General features: G+C 38.9%; 1 protein-coding gene across 4 annotated transcripts in view; it reads right to left on the bottom strand.

The window, feature by feature from the left end:
- Positions 1-24,513, bottom strand: part of FRMPD4 (FERM and PDZ domain containing 4) — a 437,407-nt gene that overhangs the window by 395,821 nt on the left and 17,073 nt on the right. For 2 of the 4 annotated variants that reach the window (XM_043537815.1, XM_037900261.2), the window contains exon 2: positions 14,524-14,643. The exons of the other annotated variants lie outside the window; for them this stretch is intronic. In XM_043537815.1, the coding sequence (XP_043393750.1) occupies positions 14,524-14,643 (120 nt within the window). The remainder of the gene's footprint in view (positions 1-14,523; positions 14,644-24,513) is intronic. 4 annotated transcript variants of the gene reach the window in all.

Here is a 24,513-nt window from a genome sequence, read left to right as displayed (position 1 = left end):
CAAAGCACAAAAAAAAAAAGTGTTACAGTGAGATATGTATTGAACAGAGCAGTGGTTCTCAAACTTTTGTACTGGTGACCCCTTTCACATAACAAGCCTCTGAGTGTGACCCACCTTATAAATTACAAACACTTTTTTATATATTTAACACCATTATAAATGCTGGCGGCAAAGTGGGGTTTAGGGTAGAGGCTGACAGCTCGTGACCCCCCCACCCCCCGTAATAACCTCAGGCCCCCCTGCGGGGTCTCGACCCCCCCCCAGTTTGAGAACCCCTGGAATAGAGGATATTATATGGACTCCACTAGCTTTAGGTTCTACTATCCATGAAGTTAACAATATGGTATACCTATCCAATGCCCTTTATGGGATCTTTTTATATTTCAAAGTGATACCAACTTATTGTAGATTGTACACTGGTTTTAAAAATCTCCCTACAATTGCACTAGATGTTTAGATTCATTGTTTTGCTAAAATTATAATGTTGTCACCAATTTTTTCTTTGTACAGCATGTTAGTAGTTTGCTTCAGCATTACCCCATGTACATTAAGTGTATTTACTGAATAGCCACATCTGTGATTTAGAGCTTAGGCTTCTAAGTCACTTAGGTGCTTTTGAAAATTTTATCTTTAGCCTTTTCATTCAGTTAGCATGTGAAACTTTAAAAGTTAGATCAGACAAAACAGTCAAGGTATAATGAAGGGAGCAGAGATGGGAAAAGAGCTGATTTTTTTGGTTTTCTCAGAAAACGTGGTGAAAAAGTTCTGTTTGGGTCAAACCAAAATGAAATATTCCAAAAATTTCAGTGACTCAAAAGTAAAAAAAAATTGGGTTCACTAAACATTTTGCTTTTGACAGATCAGCATTTTCCAATGGAAAAATATTCCATTGGAAAAATTCCAACCAGCTCTAATAATTAAGGTTGTCAACATGGTTTTACAAAGAGTAGATTTGATTGACAGGCCTGACTTACTTCAAGGAAATTACAAGTTTGGTTGATAAAGTTAATTGCATACATGTAATATATTTAAACTTTTGTAAGACATTTGACTTAGTATCAGAGGACAGTGATTAAAAAATTAGCCCTAAACAATATCCGTAAAAAACACATGAAATGGATTAAAACTAGCTGATAGATCTCAAAAAACGGTTGTCAATGGGAAATCATTTAATAGGGTGCATGTGGCATTCCACAGGGATCAGTCCTAGGCCTGACACTATTCAATATTTCATCAATGATCTGGAAGTAAATATAAAATCACTACTAATAAAATTTGTGGATGGCACAAAGATTTGCAGAGTGATAAATAATGAGGAGGACAGCAAGGAATAGTGAGTAGAAATAAGGAGGTGAGTTTACCTCAGCATTGGTAAGACTCATACTAGAATATTGTGAACAGTTCTGGCATCCACATTTTAAAAAGGATGTTGAAAAAGTGGAGAAGTTGCAGAAAATAGCCACAAAAACATTGAGGGCTGCAGAAAATGTCTTATGAGAGACTTAAAAATCTCAATCTGTGTAGTTTATCAAAAAGAAGACTGAGAGGTGACCTGATTACAGTGTATAAGTACCCTCAACAGGGAGAAAATTCCAGTTACTGAAGGACTCTTTAATGTAGTGGAGAAGGGCATAACAAGAACCAATGGCTAGAAGCTGAAGCCAGACAAATTAAAATTAAAATAAATAAGACTTGTGCCTTAACAGTGAAGTTGATTGACCACTGGAACAAACTTCCAAGGAAAATGGTGGATTCTCCATCAGTTTTCATATCAAGATTGGAAAACTCTCTGGAGGATATGCTTTTATTTAAACACAAGCTATTGGGCTCAATGCAGGCTTAACAGCGTGAAATGTAATGGCCTGCGAAATACTGGAGGTCAGACTAAATGACCTAAATCGTCTCTTTTGGCCTTAAACTCTATGAATCATTTGGTACTGATAAGACAAATAAAGTAGTACTAATAAATTCACACAGGACCAGTGACTGCTCCACTGGAAATAAATATCTTGGCTTCTCCATGACACATAATTCCCCTAAGTATTTCAGCCTTTCTATGTAGCAGCAGGAGACCACTATCCTGTGCCAACATGCTATTCCACTGATATTATCTCACTTGATTTTATATAATGGGGGATAGGAGTAAAATTATTCCTCAGAAGGCAAGCTTTTATTCAGGTTTTAGTTCTCACATGCACATTATAGCAAATCCACATTTTAACTTTTTCATTGCTTCAAATATTATAAATTTGAACAAGTGTGGCTTGGATGCAATATGAGTTTTGGTCAATACTAAATGTGGCTAAAATTTAACTTTGCTAATAACTTTCTGTAATATTAGTCTTAATATTGTTTTAATACAAATACACTCAAATTGTCTGATGTCTGAACCTAACACTAACTGACAACAATAATTATTTTGGGCCAAAGAGAAGGTTCATCTCATATTTCGCCCTCATTCTGGCACTTCAGGCTTTTACATTATACCCATACCTCCTAGTACAGCTGTTAGCTTGACACTGCTCATCCATATTACCTATGCTTCCCAAACTGAAATAAAATGTCTTATGTCCCTAGGTTGACATGTCCAGATATTCATTCTTACCACCACCTGTACCATGTGCGTACATCAGCCAAGAGATTAGGCAGAAGAAAACAGAACTGACCTCTGAATCTAAACTGTTTCCTGATTGCTTTGCAGGAAATTGTTCCATTAGGTATACATCAACTCCTTTCATACAAAGAATGCAGCAATTAGACTAAAATTATCTGAAGTGTGTAAATCCCACAATATGAAGAGAAATGGGAGGACATAAAGGGGGGACAGTGAGATCTAAATTAGATGGTATAATAGCATCCAAAGGAAAGTGGCTGTAGTGCAAGGGCTTGGGACATTCAAATCAAGACTGGACAGAACACTGGAAAATAAATCATAAGGAAAAGAGATCGGCACAACCTGCAGTTTGGCTGTTAAATTTTTTCAAAGGTAATGCAGAGGCAACGTTTCATTTTGGGCTCACCTCTACCATGAAACAAGCCCACTCTGGAATGAGGATACCTTTGTTCCCTAAAAGGTTTCTATGGTCATCTCTAGGATTGATCTCCCTCAAAACGTGAATAGTTCATTACAAAGTCATTTTCAGCATTCCAGTGTAATCGTGTTGTACAGACCGATTCCCCAAATTGTCACAGAGCTACTGAGTGTGCATTAGTTTCTGGGCAGAAGGGCACTGCTAGAATTAATTGAGAGGAGTAAAGGGTTTAAGGAAAAGGCTTTATTTTTAATTACAGCCTTCGTGCAGCATGAAAACGTTCCAATTGTTTCAGGATTCTGGTGTGAATCTTACTTTGAGAGCTCAGGCACATTCTTTTACTACGCAAATGATTTGTTGTTGTGGTATATTGTTCCTTATCTCTGCCTGGGTAAAGTGACAGACCTTAATCATACACTGCTCTGAAATACAAGAAAGGGGAACTCCAAAGCAGGAGATAGTCTAACTTTTATATCCTGTGAAGTAGATGCCAAAAATTTACTCAGGCCATGTGTGTCTTTTTACTCCAGTCTATAAATGTGCTCACTAATCATGACGATTGCTCTGTTTTCTCCTACAGACAAGGAGACACATGCCCCTTTTTCTAGTGGTTTAAGGGAAAATAGATATTGCCCAGCACTGAGATTTCACATTTTCTTTCAACTTTTAAAATCTATAAGACTTCCTCCTACTCTTCTCCTCATCCCAGTATTTTGTCACAAAAAAAGATAATTATTTGAAAATGAAGGGTATAACTAATCAGCCTCCTGCCAAAAGATGGGTGCTACCATGTATTATGTAAGGATCCACATACATTCCAGTTATAGGTCTTGGGGTCTGTTCGGTGAACATGAATGAGTTATTTATTCTGGTTCTCATATGCAGTAGAGCTTGCACACTTTAATCTGCATTTGTGTCGACCCTGCCAAATTGCCTCTTCTCTTCTGTGCCAATATATTTTCTGTGTGTAATCCACATCCTGACTGATGTATTAAAGATCTCTAGAAAAAATGTGCACCATCTGTTTCTTAATGAATCAGATTCTATCGTGTGTTCATTACATGTACAGCAAGACCTTATACATACAACTGCTATCTAGTAGAGTACATGTGTTGGAATGTATGTCAGTAGGTGTAGAAAAGAATGAAGTGGTAACTATTTTTTTGATATATTTGTTCCCTTGGTATGTTAATCCAGAGCTTTCAAATCTGAGTACATAAAGAGTTGACAAATTGATTCAGATTAACTAAATCTGATTTATTTAATTTTCTTGTGCATGTAAGCAGGGCTGAGGGACTGAGAACAGGGAGGTTGCTGCTTCTGGTATGGACTAAACAGCCTTTTTTAATGCTCTGTGGAACAGCTAAATATGTCACTGGTTTGGGACCTGATTCTGCAGCCTTGAAATGAATAATAAATATTCTACTGACTTAATTCACCTAAGGCCTAATGCTATTGAAGTCTGCATCAAGACTGTTAATGATGAAGCAAGTGTCTCAATTGCATATTCATATCTCAAGTACTGGTGCAACATGACAGGATCAGAATACAGGAGTTCAAAAGAGACAGACTTTTCTTTGCAGAATTACCTCAATAACAGTTTCAAAGCTCATTTTTTGGCCTCAAGTTACTCTGACATTTGCCTTCCTTCACTCGTTTTTCTCTTTTTTCCCAGTGGCTTAAAATGACATTGTTATACTGTGTGTCTGGAACAAACCTATTTGCATAGGAAGCTGTGAAGCTTGCACTCCTAAAACACAGTGGTCTAGGTTAGGAACCAGAGATAGCAAGCTCTGAACAGGTGGCAAACATAGCTTAGCACAATATGACATTAATTTATACTGATGTATTTCACAATGGAATCTGGTTGCTAATTGAGACTTTAATGCAAGACTGTTCTCTCAGACAAAAACTGTCTCTGTCAAAGTATTAGCAATTTGGAAAAGAATGTTTCCAGGGGATTTCCAGGCGCAATTCAAATGAGCAAAGGTATATATAAAATAAGAAAGCATTATGCAGGAAAAAATGTTAAGCTTTAATTTTTGGCATTAGGTAAAATTCAGGATTAATGCGGCTGTGTGACCAGGGTGAGAGAGAAAGAGAAAAAACAGTTCACTATTTCTGTTACTGTGTGAGGTAGAGGAACTTATGAATTCTCAGTGACATTGTGAAGTTGCTTTTAGGAAAACTGCTGTATCGTGGAATGTCTCTATGTCTATGTTCTTTCACCTTTGCTGACAAGTCTGTAAGCATCTCTCTCCTAGACTAGATACAATTGACAGTAGTTAACCTTAGCAGCTACTCTGGCCAATTAATTGGTTTACTAAGGAGGCTGGCTGGAGTTGGGAGAAGCCACTTCCTCCATCTAGTCTGCAGGAGGCTGGGGTTTGGAGACCGGAGAATTACCAGCAGCAGGTCAAAGGAATCAGGTGTTGGTAGTGGAACAAACTCAGAGAGACTCGGGAAGCTTTGGGCAGGAGACAAGGAAAGAAACATGCTTTTCTAGCAGAGAATGCTCAGATTAGTTGAAGGAGCAAGCTGACCATGCTCAAAGCAAGCTGACCTGAAGGAGAGAGAGGCTCCATGATTAAGACAAGCTATGTGTTACAGCAGAAGGACTCTAACCCCAGCCCAAAGAAGCCTTAGAGTGGTAAAAATGTGTGTGGGATTTTTTAGTTTTGTTTATATCTGTGTATTTCATATGCAGTTAAAAGCAATGGTGTGTTAAAATTCATTGTGTGTGTTACACCTATCACATGCCCTTAAAGAGTTAACCTGTGAACCCAGAACACCCACAGCGATGGAGTTCTGGGAGAGGGTATATTTAAGCTGTAGGCGAGTCTGGAAGGGTCAGTACTGGTTCCAGGGACTACGTTCAGGTCAGCTGAGAAAGGATGCGATTAGATCTGCTCCTCCATCCCCACCATGGCCCATTTTCCAACTCTGCCAATAGGTGAGGTTATTGCGTGTGGAGGCAGCAAATATTTCTGTGCGGGGGGAGAGGAGGGGATGTGGAGGCTCCTTTTCCCCTTTCCACAGCCCCACTTCAGATTTATCCGTACTGCACTGTAGTAAAGGTGCCACTAGCTTCAATGTTGGTATTTAAATCCTATCTGTGGTAAGTCAATTGCATGACCTGGACTGGATTCATATATGATACCAGTCCTCTTTGCTTGACAGGTTACTCCAGTAACAACTCTCACCATCTCTTTTATTCGTCCAAACTCAGTTTTTCTACAAATTGTCACTTGCACCCAATTGAACCAAAGGAATGGTGAATAGCTAGGCCCAAAATGCTGGCATGAGATAAAACACATAAGGTTCCCATTGACTTCACATAGCACATACATGCAAGGAGAGAATTTGGCTCCAGCTCAACAATGGATTTATATTTCTTTAGAGTTGTAAAAACGAAATGCCCCTGCCTGAAAATTACAAAAACAAAATTAAATGGGCAACAGATCTCCCTTCCTAGTCCCTCCAGATCTAACCCCACCCGAATCTGCTCTCCATAGCAGCCTGTCCAAACAGACACATCTTCCAGCATGCCCTAAGGACCAACGAACCAGGGCTATATCAGACCAAGGGGAGAAGAGGAGCAGGGAGCTTGCTGCAGATTTGAGGGCCCACCCATAACAAAACTGTTATACTATCTGTATGACACTATTTATTATGATGATGTTTGGCATGCCAGCATTATATATCAGAAACACTAAGTCCAAGACATTTGCAACATCACTAGAACCCAATGTTAGTTTACAAGCATCTTTGTTCTACAGGTTGGTTTTATAACTCACATTACTACGAGGAGTTTATAATCTGAATATGAATGGACAACAACATCTGAGATGTCACAGTAAAGTTCAGCATGGATCATATTAGTTCCACTTTACAGAATCTATTTGCCACATATTTATTTATTTATTTCTCTCTCTGGGGAAGGATATGGTCACTGTTATTTAAAAAAAACACACCTCATTATGGATGAAACTGGTATACAGAATATCATCTATTCACACAGGTGGCTCCAGAAGGCACGACAATGCACTATATAATAATGCAGTATCACCTAAGGATGAAATGTCAGAGTTCAAACATTGACATGCAGAGATTCTACAGGTCCTGAAAGTTGAGTGATGCTATTTTAACATCAAAATCCAAGAGACAGATGTCCCACTAATTTGTTAGATTAATTAAAGGTGACGTTGATTTGGCTATTCCATAATGCTTCCCATTATGAGATTGTTCTCAAATCTTTGCCAAACTTTTAAGAGTTCGGTCTGAAATTTTCCATGCTATGTGTTTGTCTCAAACTGAATTGTTATGGAAAGTGTCAGCTAAAACATTTCTGGGCCATTTGTGAGAACGAGGAGAGGTAAAATTATGTTGTTTGGAAGAATTTTTTAGTGTGGGTTAATCATTTCACTGAGAAGCTTGAGCACTTCCATGCTTCGCAGCAGGGACTTGGGAGTTTGACAAGGATGTTGACATCCTAGTGTCAGGTATGTGCCTTTTGCCATCCCTATGAAAATCCACCCAGATTTGGTCAAGTCATAACCCCTACAAAAAAAATTATTAAAAAAAAATGCTGTAGCCCATGTTAGGTTTGTTACAAGTTATCAGTATTATTCTCCAGTGATTCTGTCTGTGCAAAGCATGCTCCATCCCCACATATCTGCTATATACCAACAAATTAACCATGTGCATCCCTATGGAACAACTGAGCACGTTCCATCCCAAGGTTGCAGGGGCTGATCAGAGAGTTTACTTGTAATTGCCCCTCCTGTCTGCTAAAGGCTGCTGTGGTGCCAAGCATTGGAATTAAGAGCAGGGATATTGAAAGCATAGGACCAAGAGAGTGAGGAGAAGATGGAGGAAGCGGCCTAACTCAAATGCAGAGGGGTAGGGAGCAGAATGGAGGGGAGTAGTGGAGGAGAGAGGGGATAGATAAGGGCAGAGGATAATGGTGCATAAGGATCTATAACCACTAAACACATTCTTCTCCAGAAACTGGAACTGAACCCAACATTCCTCAGCTGTCAGAAAATATGTGTGAAACACACTGGCAAAGTGTGTGTCTCATCCCCCTACAGCGGTTCATCCAGAAGCTAAGAGCCTGCTACTGCTGTCAGTTACTCCATTAGCTCAAGTAGTTAGGGTCTGTGCAGTAAACCTATTGGTCCCAGTGCTGCTGATGACTAATGTGGGGATCAGTGTAGTTGTTCTATGTGATGGAATTTGTTCTTTCAGGATTTTGTTTGTTTGTTTTTTAAATATTAGGAAATTACATAAAAAAGAAGAACATTAAAAGAACATTTTTTATGCAAAATCAAGGTGGCCAAAACAAGTGCTCAAAAGTTAGAAAAATCCAGAATTAAGATTGCCAGTGCAACTTCACCGTGACCCCACTGTACATATACATTATGATCAGATACTACATACTCACCATCCTGCTTCATTTAGAGCACAGAATGGATAGTGCTCAGGGCATGAATCAAGACCTTGTAATAAAGGATGCTGTTGTTTGCAGGACCACAGCCTCATTTGTTGCAGAAGTTAGGAGGCTTGTAATGAATGAGGAAGGGAACTGCAGGGAGAGAAAGGATGGTTTTGTAGTGTAGCAGCTGAATGCTGGTCTGGAGAACTGGATTTTATCCCAGTCTCTGCCCCGGAGTTCTTATGTGATTCTGGGCAAGTCACTTAAACCAAAATGTTCACAGGTGGTCACTAATTGTGTGTTCCTCATTTTCTAGGTGTCTGACTTGAAACACCTGGGGCCAGATTTGCAGAAGTACTCAGTGCTCACAACTGCAAACGAAGTCAATGGGAGATGCACGTTGAATGTATAAAATGCTATAAAAAATGCTGAGCTCTCGGAAAAAAATCAGGTCCTAACTGTTTCAAGTTGGACACCAAAAATTAATAGACTCATTACAATCTTGGCTTTAATTTCTCTCATCTCTCAGTTCCTCATCTGTAAAATAAGGATAATAATACCCTCCCCAAGTATCACAGAGGAGTGAAGATAAATCGATAAGTGTTTGTGAAGCACTCAGATAGCATGGTGAGAACACCACAGAAACAGCCATGAAGACATTAATTATTCTGTATTCAGTGCAGGGTTTGGATAGTGTACAGTCAACTGTCCACACACTGAACAATGAGAAGAAAAGAAAATATTGAACAGTTGCTCATTCAGTGAGCACCATCCAACCTGCACTGAGTGAAGTACAGGATCACGTAATTAAGGACTATATCATAATGTATACACACAAGGGAGCTGAATTAATGGTGTAGGGGCATGTTAGTTCAAACAGTTCCTAACTTTTCAATTTTAATGTTATTTTAATTTAGGGTTGGGTTTATGTATTTATTTTTTTGTTTGGCTGGTTTTTTACATGATCTATATAAAAATATATTAGTAAAATAAGATAACCAGGCTACTATTGAGCTGTATTTCCCTTGAGATATGATTAATCCTGGTAGTAAGCACTCTGATAATTAATAACTATTTGTAGGAGCAGATCCCATGTTTGCAACTTAGTTTTTTTCATTAAAATAAATTCAAGACCATTATAAATTACCAATTTCTTATACAAAATTTGAAGCAAAAAGCAATCACAGCTGTAACATAACACTGTTGAAAGGTATGGCTGATTACCTGGACTGATTTCAGACGCAGGCATTTTTAAAGTGACAACGGCACCTCAAATTAGGACCAAAAATGTAGCTTTAGTTAAAGTAAGCTATAACAAAACCTAAATCCAATTACAGGTTTAAAAATTTCCAGTGGGGAAACAAAGTTTTTAAAGAATTAAAAATAAAAATAAAACTCAATCCAAGTAGTGCAAAATTGTGACAGTAAAAAAAGTACAAGAGATTAGAAATAAACTGAAAATACCTAGTTTGGACAATGAAAATACTGAGAGAAATGCAACAAGTAAACAAGCGGCATAAAGTCAGAGGAGACAAAAAACCCTGCACACCAAAGGCAACAGAAGCCAATGGAACTGCTTGCAATACTTTGCAAAAACCATGTACTTTTTTCATATTTTCAGTTCTGATGACTACTAAGATGTTTGGGTTTTAATACAGTAAAAGCTTTCCTTTTTAGGCCACAATCCTGCAAACATTTATGTAAGTGCAGCATTCCTTTGAGTTCAGAGTAATTACTCATGTGCATGAAGTTTAGCTAGGTTCAAATCAATGGCAGATACACAACATGGTTTCCTATTTCCACAGGAGCTTGGCAAGACTGTTCTATCACCATCACTGCTTAATACTGACATTGACTGCTTGATGGATAAACTTGAAAAGGCAGCTCTCAGTGGCACGGAGCTGGACAACATTCTGCTTCGAGATCTTGCATACGCCGATGATATTGTGTTGTTGGCTCAGTTTGGTAAATTGCTGCAACTGATAGGCTATCTGGTCAGACAAGAAGCAGCGTGCATTGGTCTGGTTATTAATCCAGATAAAATTACACCTCTGGTCATTATCATCTAGCAGCCTCCAGCTCCAGATTACAATCAGCTCAGTATTAATCTGTCTGGATGGGACACTGAGCACATGACAACGGTCAAATACTTCAGCAGCATCACAGACTGCGTTGGAGGGTGTCTGAAAGATGTGGACACATATATTAGCAGTTACTGCTATGTTTCGGACCCTTCAGTGGCCTCTGTGGAGATACTGTGACATCAAACCTGCCACAAAGCTGTGGGTCTACAGAACCACGGTTATACCAACTCTATTGTACGGAAGTGAAACGTGGGCACTGAGGAATGCTGAAGAGCGACAGACTGACATTTTTGATTCTCATCATCTTTGTCAGCTGCCCCATATCAAGTGGCTGGACAAGATCAGAAATGAGGATATTCAAAGCTGAACTCAGCAACCACCATCATGTAGCCTATCGGGCTATCCTGCTTGCTTGCATAGATATCTTTTCTTATGAGTCTGATCATTTGTTACACTATAGGTTTGTTATTTGTTATTATAATAGGTTTATCAATTTATATTAGAGTATTTTAACTGTAATGCAAAGTACCTACAGGCAACATCCTGTTTGTTAAGCTAAAGCAAGTTAACATATATATGATTGAGAGCTTTACCCTAGATAGGTGGTGATGAGCTTAAGTATACAGTATATATGTGTGTGACCTTTCACATAGATAAGTGGGCAAATTAAAACACGGTGGTGGTGAAGGCCACCCAAGTTCATGGCCTTTTTCAGACTTAGCAGGTACACCACAAAGAACATGGAAACAACCCGTTAGAACAGAAATAACAGAGGCGAGGATGAGCTAATAGTCTCTAATAGTTACAAATATGTCATTCATATGCACGAACATGCCAGCCTACAGAGTAAGCGTACCCTAACATTTTCATGGGTCAGGAAGTTGTTTGGACATGGAAGGAGGGCACTTAGGGCTCAGGCCCTATAATAGGGGAAACTCACCATATTGGGTAGTTTTAGCTAGTTCATTGTTAGTTCTTAATTGTTAGTTTTTTAAGTAAACTCTAAGTTAGCTTCTATAGTCTTTCTATAGCTTTTAGCTCTAGCTTCTTCTGAGTTCTTCACCTCTCACTCAAGACTTGAGGAATCTGGACCATCGAAGTCTCTTGGCAGGCCAAAGGCAAGGCTGGTCCTTTCTCTGATCACCAGGTTATCAAGGAAGGGTGAGAATACATTAATTGAGAAACCTTATAGCATATAATACCACCTGTACTGCTAGAACATTATTACTGCTTTTGTAATTGATTATTTGATAGCTATTCCATTACTGCTCATTTATCTCAATAAAAGGCTTAAAGCTGCCTTTTGTTCTCAGTGTGAGTTTCTTTGTCAGACATCCAAAAGGTCCCTGAAAATTCTGTAGTACCCTGATTCTGGGTCAAAAACCTTCTCTTCCAATCAGATTAACTGGCGAGTCTATGACCCATATTATCTAAACAATATTATTAATTGCCCATAAAATCAAGCAACAATCAGCATGTATTCAGAGTTGGTGGCTTTCTTGGTATGGATATATTATTAGAATGGAGGACCAACAAATTCCAAAGCTAATGTACCAAGGAATGAAGCTGCACAGCCAGCAATCACAAGGGTGCCAAAAGCTTTGGTGGCATGACAAGATTGCCAGTGATGGACATAAAGTGAATATATGGAAACAGACCACCTTAAGGATCTAGCCAAAGGTCAATCCAGGTGGTGCTCAATCTGCAAAGAGACCACAACCCTTTGGGATTTGCCATAATGATGATGAAGTTGAGCATCTGTGTGGTTGCAGGATCAGCCTATTACTCATCATGCCCCATTCCTACACACACACACACACACAATATTTCAGCCCCAGTTCAGTGAAGCACTCAAGCACACGACTAAGTATTTTGATAAACAGGGGCTTTGATAAGTAAACCAATGCATGGGAGCATCACTGAACGAATCAAGAAAAAAGAGAATGATGATAGAACACAAAACTTTTTAATTACATGCATGTATCATGGAACTCTAAAATACAGGGAAAGAAAAAAAAATACAGTGTGTAACAGTTAAATAGAAGCTAGGTCTTTAAAAAGTGTGCTTAAATGTTCCAGTGACTCTTTGTAGAAGGAAAAATTCTACCATCCATACACTATATTCAAATATTATGCAATAAAATCTAGCACATAATCAATATGAAACTGCTAAATTGCAAAGTTGTTCGATTCAGAAGAATTATTTGTACAAAATCTTTGCTCCAGAATACTACATTGTGTGTGGAAATAGTCCAGTGTCCATTAATCAGAATTCAAGTTTTAATTGAACAGAACTGTGGAATATTGAATGTGTGTTTTTCATGTAATTGGCAATGCTTAAAAGAAAATCCATCCCCTAGTAGCTGTGTTACTGAAGGAAGAGGCATCCATTTTAATTCTGACCTCTCTCCCAGCATAATGTACATCTGAAAATCTTGCAGCTACCATTATTTGATTTCCAGGTTTACCCTCTTTTCCCATTTTAAAGGCCTGGTGAAAGGCCTACTGAGTTCAGTGGATGAGGCACCAAGTGTTTTCAAGAGCCTCAGTTTTAACACAGAATGAGGTAGGGAGATGGGCAAAATTAACCTATGAAATAACACACTGACAATCTTCTAATTTCTCTTATTTTCACGATCCATGCCAAACGCACATGGTCTCTGGATGAAACGACAGAAAAAGAACAAAATTATGTTTCATTGTATTAAATAATATGAGAGCTTCCATTTCGTAGCCATACAAATTTTCTTTAAATTAGATACAAAGGTCGCTGATGGTATTACACAAATGTTGTTTTGTTAGAAATGATCTGTAATATTACATTAACGCCATAGAAACGTTTATTTCTGCTAAGACCCAGCTACTGTTAGTCTGCTAGTAACTTTCAACAAGGCTTTTATACTTCATATCACTTTAGCATAAATAAATCTTAAAAGAAAATTGGCTAACATGAGAGGATGTGACATTTGTGTTTTAATTGCAAAGCCAAGCAATATTTTTACACGAATATGATCTGCTAGAACATAAACAGTAGCAAATTTATAGTATTTTATTGATTATTTTAGCTGTATATGAAAAAACAAATCTTACAATTCAGTAAGAAATTAAACATGATAGAAGGTCACTCAAGTAATGGCTGATGGAACTGAAACTACAATAGACTTTCCACAGAAATTCCTTGTTGTTCCTCATCATTTCAACACAGGATAAAAAAATACAAAGAAAGAGACAGTAGGACAAGAGAAATTTGTCTTCATTCCTCCACCACCACCACTACCACCACCACCCCCCACACACACACACACCCACCCACCAATGTTATGTGTTTATTTGCTTAATGTCATGATATAATAGAGAATGTCACAAAAATGTGCTGCTAAGTCATGGTGATGGGAGGAGGGAGGGAAAATGTGCCGACAAAGAAAGGTGAAAACACTCTAAAAAGGAGGATCAAGCGCTTGAGAAGCCAATACCAGCTTGTGTGCCCCAGATTGCCAAATATCTCGAGGGAGGGAACACCGCTGCAAAGGCTACGAACAAAGGCTATGAACACTCCCCAAATCTTTGTGCCAGAAGACAAACATATATTGTTTCTCCTAGTAAACCACAAACATTTGTATCCTGGAACAAACATTTGGAGAGCGTCCATGATAGCCTTTACAAACGTGTTAGCTCCCTTGAGATAACTGACCATCAGTTAACTCATGGTAAGTCACTAGTGCAGACAGCCTCCCAAGACATTTACACTACATGTCAAAAGTATTCACAAAATACTTCAGTACAGTTTATAGAAATGTTTTAGTTCAAAGGAATTTACCAAGAATATGATAAAAACATGGCAAAATAATTAAATAGATCTGTTTACCATCCTGTGTATTGACTGCATATATATCTACATATATACTATGCACAGACACACAAAGCACTTACATATACATACACATGATTAAAGTAAAAATCTCTGACTTACAGCCCCCATGAGCGAACAGATCTACCAGGATTGAAGCCTTTGCTCATGCTTGTGGACCTTGACCCTCTCTCCTCAGGGTCCCCCTGCTCTCCGTCCAGGTTACTCTTGAGAAGCCCATTCCTGGATTCAAAAGAACAATTTAAGCAAAGCTCTAGGGGCCATCTAGGCCCCATAAACTGAGGGTTGCTTTTATTTTTAAGTGCAAAATGAGTCTCATCTTCCTCATTCAACCCACCCCCTTACACACACACACATACACACACACACTTTTCCTCGCAACCCATCTGTTTCACATTGCTTAATTGTTTGTATCCATCTGGAATAGCCCTGCACTGCCACCGCATCCACAAAGAAACAGTCATGAGGTAGTGATACAGAAGACTCTGATCACCACAGCACAGTCCACACTTCCCTGCTTTGCTGTTTCATGCTAATTTCAATTTTTTTCTCCAGCATAAAAAGTTGATGTCACCCAGAATTATAAAGACATAATTACTCTTCCTACCTCCAAGTTGCCAACATTTCATTTTTAAAGTGGCAATAAAAGAATTTGTATGAACAAGCTACCTCACCCCATTGTTCTTCTGAAGAATACTACTAAGGCAAGATCTCCCAGAAAAAGTTTGGAAAAGTTGAAGCAATTTGGTATGTTATGGTGCAACTGATGTGATTTACAGTAATTAGCTTAAAAGAGCGGCTGGTGTGACTATAAATAAGACAAAAGCAATGCATTCTTCGTAAGGAATAAATTATTTAAATTTTCTCTCCCTCTGTCATTTTCTTCCATCTCTCATCACTTGCACTCTCTTTGCTGTTTCTTCTCCACCTGTCTTAATCCTTCAGTCCTGACCCCAAGTTTCTACCTTTTCACGCTGGTAGCCACCATACATGTCAAAGAGATATTGCTACTTGTGCTCTGATCACCAATCCACATAAACCTGTGAGTTTTGTGCATATATTACACTGGCCCCCCGCATATCCTTTCTGGTGTCTTCCTCTGTCGTTGGTGCCCTTTCCCCATTGTTTTTTATCATGATCCTGTGTACAGTAAATTGGGCCTTCTCGGAGCATAAACTTCCATTTTCAGATATGCCAGTTTTTTATTTATTTATTATGGGCTAGGGTGAGCACTTCAAACTTTTCCTCCCCTCTCTTCACTGGCTTCCCACAGAATTTCATATCAAATTCAAAGTCTTGGACTTGGCTTGGGCCTGGCCAAGGATATCTAAAAGATCAACTAAAGCTCCAGGACGAAGACTGTGGTCAACAGCTTTGCTCCTCTGGCACAATGGAACTCTCTAAAATAGGGGTAAAACTTCTCTGTACAGAAGACAGCTTTCTCAGGTGCCAATCTGAGACTCTGAAATGAACTTCCACAGGAACTATAGACCATCACAAAACTCACCACCTTCCCCTCCCACTGCAAGGCACATTTCTTTGACCTTGCCTTCTCTAACATAGACCCATGACAACATGTGTGCATGTGTGTGCGTAAAACCCCAAAATACCCAACTGCACTGCACACACTTCTTGCCATGTGAAAAGGGTGAGAAAACAAACATGTGACAGACGTTAGTCATGTTGCTTAATGCACGACTGGAAGGCACAGAAAAAGAATCTACATAATATAATAAAGATGCAGCAGAGCAAAAATCTCTTGATGCCATCTTGAAAGAGGGTTCAAAGGGAATAGGCACCAGGGCAGTGCTTCACCCACCTCATTGCCTGGCTGCACTACAGGAACACAGCCAGGTGTCCAGGAATATCCCTGCCAAGGAAGGGACCCTTCTGCCAATTCTCCTGGAGATGACAGCGCTCTATACAACCCATCCTAACCCTTTGCTGAACATTTCATTTATTTTTCCCTCCTGCTCCTCTCCCAAAATCTCCCTCTTCCCCATTCCAATTTGCAAAGAGCATTCTAAAAGGCTGTGGGTTCATTTCGGATGTGAGTGCATATTTATTCATGTTATGCATATGCGAGCACTTGCAACGCTTTTTGCTTTCTGAGAACATTCTGGTGAATACACAGTTCTTTCAGCCAAATGTTAGTGGAAAAGTGAATAAAAGGTGCAGATCAGAGAAGGAAATTTGAGTTTTATTTGCAAGAATATATTTGCCCATTTCTACCCCAAACAGCACAGCAGGCAAGTAAAAAATGGCAGTGGCTGAAGAAAACATGTGTACAGCACTGTGATGAGGTAAACTTACTCATCTACTGGGGAATGTTTATGTTACAGTCCCATGCAACTCCCTTTACAGATTTCCTTTACAGATTTCACATAAGCAGTATTAAAATCAATCACTTAACCGTCTCTTATATGTGAAGTAATGAACAGTAGTAAATATTATCCTCCAAACTGCGGGCCATCAGTCATTCTCTCTAATCCAACTGAGCTTGACAGCAATAAATCCTCATAAGACAAAATGTGTTTTATTACTTTAATACACTCAATATCAAATTACTTGCACAGAAGTATCATAATTTGGTATAAACATATAACACTAAATTTCATCTATTCTGAGGCATGCCCATCATCACAATGATATTGCATGCAGGACACACTGCATTTTACTGCCAAAGGACCTGAACTTAACCGGTGTCACCACCATTTGTCCTCATTAATGTAACACTGCCATAATACAGGAATGGTCAAACTTTTCTGGACATGTGGACGGGGTGTGTACAGAATTGAGGCTTTGGGGCACAGGTATTCCGGGAGTGTTGTTCTGTCTCACTGACACATCACACTTCCTCAAGCCACTGAAATTTTGCTTGCCAGCTCATTGCAAGTCTCCCAGAGCCAAAGTCCCTTCTACGGAAAAAAAAACCCATGCTGTTATTTCCGATTTGTGCTTTAGTCATCTCCTCCTTCAGGCCTGGACATGGCAAAAGAAGCAGACAGAAGGAGATTTTCACACTGTAGGAGAGCAGTAATTATAGAGGACAGCACATGGGAATATTCTAAAGTCTTTGAGAATTGTGCTGGACCATTTTAGGAGTACTACTGGAAAACATGTGGCTCCCACATCATACCTGAGTCACCCCTACTGTAATGCTATCCTTGCGTAGCACCTTTCAATTCAATGCCTGCACTGATCACAGCTCTGGGGAAACATATCTCCCCACCCTCAGGAAGTTAATCTGACTCAGGAATGAAAGCACACCTTTTCCAAATTCAGCCTTATGAAATTATCCAGGAAATAAAAAGTCTCTGAGAAAGGGAAAGCTATTCATAAGCAATGGGTTAAGTCACTTGCCTTTTATCTCTGGGGACGAGGCTTCTGATTGGCACAGTTCTCAAATTAAAAAAATGTCTATCAGGGCTCTGGTGCCTTGGCAGGTACATCTCTGCACCTAAAGTAGTGTCAGGCTTGTGGGGCAATTTTCTTATTGCTTCCCTCCAACTAATAAATAACACCATCAGAGGATCACGTCAATACATTTCCTTAAAAATTAAAGAGAGCACAAAAATAGTCTTGGAGCCTTCTAAACTTATTTCAAAGAGCCTTCAACTGAGTAACTTCAAAATGACATTTCTGCTTTACTCTCCTAGAAAAGCGTGTTACGCCTATGAGTATAATATCATAACCTGCACATCTAGGGTAAGAAAGCAAATAGGTACCGACATACATTTCTGGATTTCTACCTCGACAAACAGAAAGAACTGCAAAACAAAACATCCAAATGACTAATAGGATTGTGGGTTTGTTTTTTGATTAGCCATCCTGTGCAAAATATCATTCTGATATAGTGTACTCCTAGGATAAACTAATGAGGCCAATATTGAAATGCAAGAGACACTGCTAGGGGAAGACTGTATTCTTGACATTCTGGTTAGTTTGGGTAGGAAATGGTTTGTATTTCTCCCAAAACACAGACCACAGTTGTGAGTGATTGATTTACAAAGTAAGAGATATTAACACCAATGCCCTTGCTAGAGAATATTTGCCAGATAAAGTTAGGTTGAATTACTGCCTATGGTTCTTCGAAGTGAATGTACTAAGATAATGCACAGAACTTATGTAAGAATACAAATCAAATCAAGTGCTCGTTTTACAATAAGCTCTCCACAAAGCTGGTACCTCATCAAAATGAAAGTCTTAGCAAAAATACTACATGGCCTAAAATATAATCTAACTTCTACTTTAAATAAATTACATTTGAAAAACCTGCAGTAAATTTAAGTTCCACTTTAAAGGATTGTTCACTGTTCTTGATCTGCACACAGGTATCAGTGGGAGTCCTGCTCATGAATCGAGGGTGGTACAATATGCAGACCCAATAACACAAGGACACTATCGCAGCTAAACAAGACTAAGTTTAAATCCAGTTTAAACTAAATTTCAATTATTTGTGGTGAGATTCAGTCTCCTGGTCTCATTTCAAAGGCAGAATGCCAAGTACAGTACACTCCCATTTATCCCAATGGCCTGAGGGATAGCCAAACCTTTCAGACAACTGGCTGTTCAGATAAACAGAAGTGCTATTTTGAGCTGTAGGTTCATTGATATAGTCCTCAGTAAGATTAAGTCTTGATTGACATAGCTACCATCACTCAGGGGTATGAAAAATTCTTGCCCATGAGCACTGCAGCTATGCTGACGTTACTCTTGGGGTAGACACGGCTAGGTTGACAGAAGATTGCTTCCGTCAACCTAGCTACCATTGCTCAGGGAGGTAGAGTTCCTACAGCAACAGAAAACCCTCTTCTGTCACTGCAGGACTGCTGGGGCACTGCAGCTATGATGCTGTAGCCCCAATAGTATAGACAAACCCCAATTGAAGGTAATTTCGAAACTGCTACACAAATACTAAGCCATTGCTTAGCACTAACAGGCACAAAGAGGCTAACTGAGAAGCTATTAACATTTGCAGTGTTGTTGTAGCCATGTTGGTCCCAGGATATTGGAGACAAGGTGGGTGAGTTAATATCTTTTATTGGATCACCTTCTGTTGATGAAAGAGACAGGTTTTCAAGTTTGTTATTATAATAACTGATTCAGTCATTATTATAGTTATTAGCAAGTGATTAACTAACATAGGGCTGCATGGGGGACGCACTGTGGATTTCAATAACTACTAGTTTCAGATAACGGGAATTCAGAGAACTGGAATTGTACTGTATACTACTTTTTCTAGTTTTGACTGTAATTCCTCCTTAGACACAGTGTCCTTTTCCCTTGGCAAACACTAATCTCATTCCCTCTTACGCTTCAGACACCCATGCTTCTAAGAGTCCAAGCAATTCTGACTTTACTTGTTTAACTTCCGTGATTGCCTATCAGTCTTCTTGGTATCATTCTCACACCTTCACCAATAAGATTTGTTAATTTGTGTTGCCTCCACTGTTTTAGCAAAAACACAGTACGTAACCATGCAGAGCCTAGACAGACAGACAGAGTAGCTAACAGTTTTTGTTTTAAAACATTCTATGACAAAGTGAAAAAACAGCAGGAAGAATAAATATTTATAACCCACAGAACACTTCTCACCGTGTTTTATGAAGGTAAATTGGTTGCTGGGTTTTAAATAGAGTACTTGACAGATGGGTTTTAAGTGTTTCTTTCCAGCAAAAGAACTTGCAATATCCTTTAATGGAATGGTGAGAGAGCAGAGGGGGTGAGGGAGCTGCCTGCAGGAGACCTGAAGCCTGGAGCAGGCTTGCTCAATGAGCCAACCAGAAACACCTGGCACAGGAAAGGAACCTCCAGCAGCTAGTTCCTTATAAGAGAACTGAAAGCAAAAGCCACAAGGGAGTCAGCTTGGGCAGGGAAGCTACAGACTGGTAAGAGAGGTTCTGTGAAGGAAACTTTTCCTGTTCCCCCAGGATCTGAGGTAGGAGCCATGCCCTGGGACAGATTTTTGGGGACTCTGAGTGATTGGGGAAATTCCTTTTTGTGTTTGCTTTCTAGAACTTTGTAAATAAAGAAAACCAGACCCAAAGAAGGGCTGTTACTGAAAGAGAAAGACAGTGAGCTTTCTTTAAAAAGCCCTGAAGAAGGGGGAAATATGGATGGGGCACTGGAGAGGCACCCTGGCCACAAGGGGGCACTTGAGTGGTGGCCACCCCATGACAGGGACATTAAGTATTTCATTTTTGAAGTGACTGACTTACACGATCACAGCTCAGCAGCCTTGTGAGCCTTTAGCAGTGGCACCAGTGGTCATGCAAGAGACATTTCTAATCTCACTACTGTATGACAGACTTAATGTCAAATTTGAAAGAACATGGACAAATAACTCCAAGTTCATATTTTACAACTGGCCTAATGCAAATTATAGTATTGTTCCATCAAGCAGTAGACACATGCTGATGTTACAAACACTATCACTTCTAAAGACAAAAAATAGCAATAAAATCAAAATAATCTCATATTTGGGTAAATCTGTTTATCAACAAAAAGATCTAAATGTTCATGGTTTATAAAATAATAAATCAGTTTTATGGTGGTTGTTTTTAATTAAGAATGCCTTCTAGAGCAATAAGAAACTGGATTATTTATTTGTACTGATTTTAGCATCAAAGAATCAGAGAGGGAAGAAAAACATAACTCTATAGTAGCTTACTTTCCAATTACAATGTTGTGCTGCACTAGGAATCTATTTTCCAAGAGGCGTATTTTCCAGCAGCGTAGCCTTCTTAACTCGTTTTGGTAAAAGATGTCAAATATTATGACAGCTATGTTCTTTGGAGCACTGTCAAATTTGGAATTAGAAATATTTTGTCTGGTTTTATTTTAGGGAAACTGTTAACTGCCCAGACTATTAAAAACATCTTTGGAGATACTGGATTACTGGGCATTTGAGAGAGGTGGGGAAAGGGAGGGGACATACAAATCTCTGGACAACAGATAAGAGTTTACAAAGCAAGAATTTAAAAAAAAAAATTTCCTTGAATGGACAGAGTGATTTTTAGAATGTCCTCATCTGATATAAAATTTCTTACAGTTCCCAAATTAAAAGCAAGTCTGCATTACAGTAAGAAAAATCCTGCAGGTATTTAACCAAAAGGTTTTCCGTTTCTTTGTTTTAAACAATTAGCAAACACCTGTCAACCAACTGAGAGTGCCAGTTTCAGATTCTCAAAATTTTATAGCATTTGTTCACTAAAGAAAAATACAAAAATCCATAGAGATATTTTTTAAAAATCTCAATTTAATTTTCAAACTAGTCACCAAAGTTTAGACACACACACACACACACACAGTGTGTCAGTCTATAGACTTTTATAAACCTTTGATTATAGTTTATATTTTAAAAAATAAAATACTGCACCACTCAGCATACAGAAAAATGTAATTTAAAAAAACCTTCAACCTACCTAGATAGCAGTTGTTGGCTTACAAACTCCTTGCACTGATTAATATGATGAACTAATGAATAAAGTAATTAATAAAAAATGCAAATGTCTTCAACAATTCTTATTCCAACCCCTTTGTCTCTAACACATACAATATGGCCAATCACAACTGAAATCATGATGGATGAAATAGTCTTTGCCCAGAGGAAGTTTTTGCCTAAATCTGATCAGTGAGTGGTTGTCTTATGGCCTGAAGCATACGGATTTATGTATGGATGTATATCCCTTGCACATTTTATCCTATCCAATGTAACTGTGGATATTCCCATTATCAATATAAATATCTATTTATTTTTTACTTCTACTAAGCTCTTATCTTAGTATCTTGTGGCAAAGAGTTCTACAGGTTATATGTGAGTTGTGTAAGGCTATTTCCTTCTATCCGTGTTAAATATGTTGCCTTTCAATTTCAATGAATGTCCCTCATTCTTTATTATTAGAAAGTGTAAATAAGAGTTCCCCATTTACCTCCTTTATTCATTTACTCTGTCCTCTCTTATTCATGTCCTCTCTAAACTGAACAGCCGTTATCTTTTCAGTCCCATATCATATGCAAGTCTTTCCATGCCTCTAATTTTTGGAACTTGTCACCCTTCTATTTCTTCTAAATCTTTTTTGCAACATGGTGACCAGACTGAATACAACATTCCAAGTGAGGGTATAAAAGCATTTTACATAATGGCACTGTAATATTTTCAGGATTAGTTTCTATCCCATTCCTAACACATCAGAATATTTTGTTTACTTTTTTGGTCACCACTCTACATTGACAGGAAGCTTTCATTGAGCTTTCCACATTGATGTCCAAGTGGTTATAGTTAAATTATAACCTAGCAGTGTGTATGAGTTGTTCGAATTATTCCTTCCAAATAACTGACAAGGAGACTTCAAACAAAACACTCCAGACAAAGTGCTTCTAAAGCTTTGCTGGCATTTTAAGATGGAATGAAAGAAAGAAGGGCCAGTGCATGTTTATGTGGTTCCCATCCAGTGGTGCAGATTCCTGGATAAATTCAGAAATAAGCTGGGCAAGCTGCAGGTGATCAGTTCTTCTGTCACCACCAAGTATCACTGCAATCAATCAGCATTACTACAGGGACACATGGGACAGTCAAGTCATCTGTCTAAATACCAGAGGTATAAAGGAAATGGTACATATTTTCAAGGTGTTTCAGGGTGGGAATGTTATGCCTTTGCAAAAAAAAACTGAAATAAGATCTGATAATTATCTGGAATAACAAATCAGGGCAAACAAGAAATTTATAATGTAGGGCCAAGATTTCCAAAACTGACTAGGGATTTCGTGGTCAACGTCAGCCACCTTAAAAGGGCCTGATTTTCAGACGACACATGCTCAGCCCTTTCTGAAAAATAAATAAATAAATAAATAAAAATCCAGCCCCTTTATGATGATCTCTCAAGTGGGGCATCCAAAATTACTCTCTGCTTTTGAAAACCATGTCCTGGGTATTTAGCAGCGAAATTCTTTTCCAGTAAAATTATCAATCACAAAAGCAAATCCACAAACCAAGTCAGTTACTGACAGTTACACACATGAGTTTTCCATTCAGTTGATTGTTACCATGATCACTGTTTGAATATTTGTGTCATATTTTATAGCATTTGCTACCATACATGAGACATAAGTCACTGTGTACCAGAACATAAGGAATCCCACCATGGAGGGTGATTTATTAGGTTTATTCACATAATCAAAAAACCTTAACTTTTGACACTGTAAGCATGAGTTATGATGACCTTACCCAAGAGTGAAAGAAACACAATCACCCTGCACAGATGACATGTTCCATTTGTTCAACGTAGATTAATTTACGTTTATTTTCAAGGGCTATAATTTTATATACAGCAGAACCTGGTTGACCTGGTCTAATTGGGACCAGGGCCAGCTCAGATAATCAAAACTCTGGGTAAACCAGGGAATGGGAAAATGCGACGCTGCAGCGCCAGCTAGCCGCCACAGGAGAAATCACCCGTGTCTGGCCCGGGAGCCCTGGTTGTTCGGTAAATGCGGAGAGCCAACTAAGGGAGGGCCTGATAAAAGGGGTTCTATTGTACATTATATACATATAAAAAAAAATCAAGTTTTTTAATGCAGCATATTCAGTAAATGAATCAAATCAACTGTCAAACTAAGCTTGTCAGCTTAGAAAACAGATCACGTTATCTACATATGTAATGCAAATTTTACATTCCCAGGAGAGAAGGCTGAGAGAGAAGGCTGCCAACCGTGGAGCTGTCACAATCAGAAGCATTCCACCAAAACTGGAAAGCAGATGCAAAATCATGGGGCATGGCTCTTCTGTTGAACCACCCTGACAGCAGATGTTAGACCCTTACATAAAGTTGCTGACTGCTGTCCACTGAAAATTTGTACCAAATGCATCTCATTAAATCCATTCTGGATATGGGGAGGTGGTAGGGGCCCTGTAGGCCAAAGAAGCTACACACTGAGACAGAGTTCCTACAGGCAGAACCACAGCCACAGTCAACTTAGGGAGAAAGCTTTGGCTGGGATTTCAGTTACACTATTAAGAACATAAGAATGGCCATACTGGGTCAGACCAAAGGTCCATCCAGCCCAGTCGCCTGTCTTCCCACAGTGGCC

The sequence above is a fragment of the Chelonia mydas genome, chromosome 1, assembly GCF_015237465.2.
Source record: "Chelonia mydas isolate rCheMyd1 chromosome 1, rCheMyd1.pri.v2, whole genome shotgun sequence".
In the NCBI taxonomy this organism is placed as follows: domain Eukaryota; kingdom Metazoa; phylum Chordata; order Testudines; family Cheloniidae; genus Chelonia; species Chelonia mydas.
Note: the sequence above shows the minus strand (reverse complement) of the source record. Positions and strands in the feature narration are given on the sequence as shown.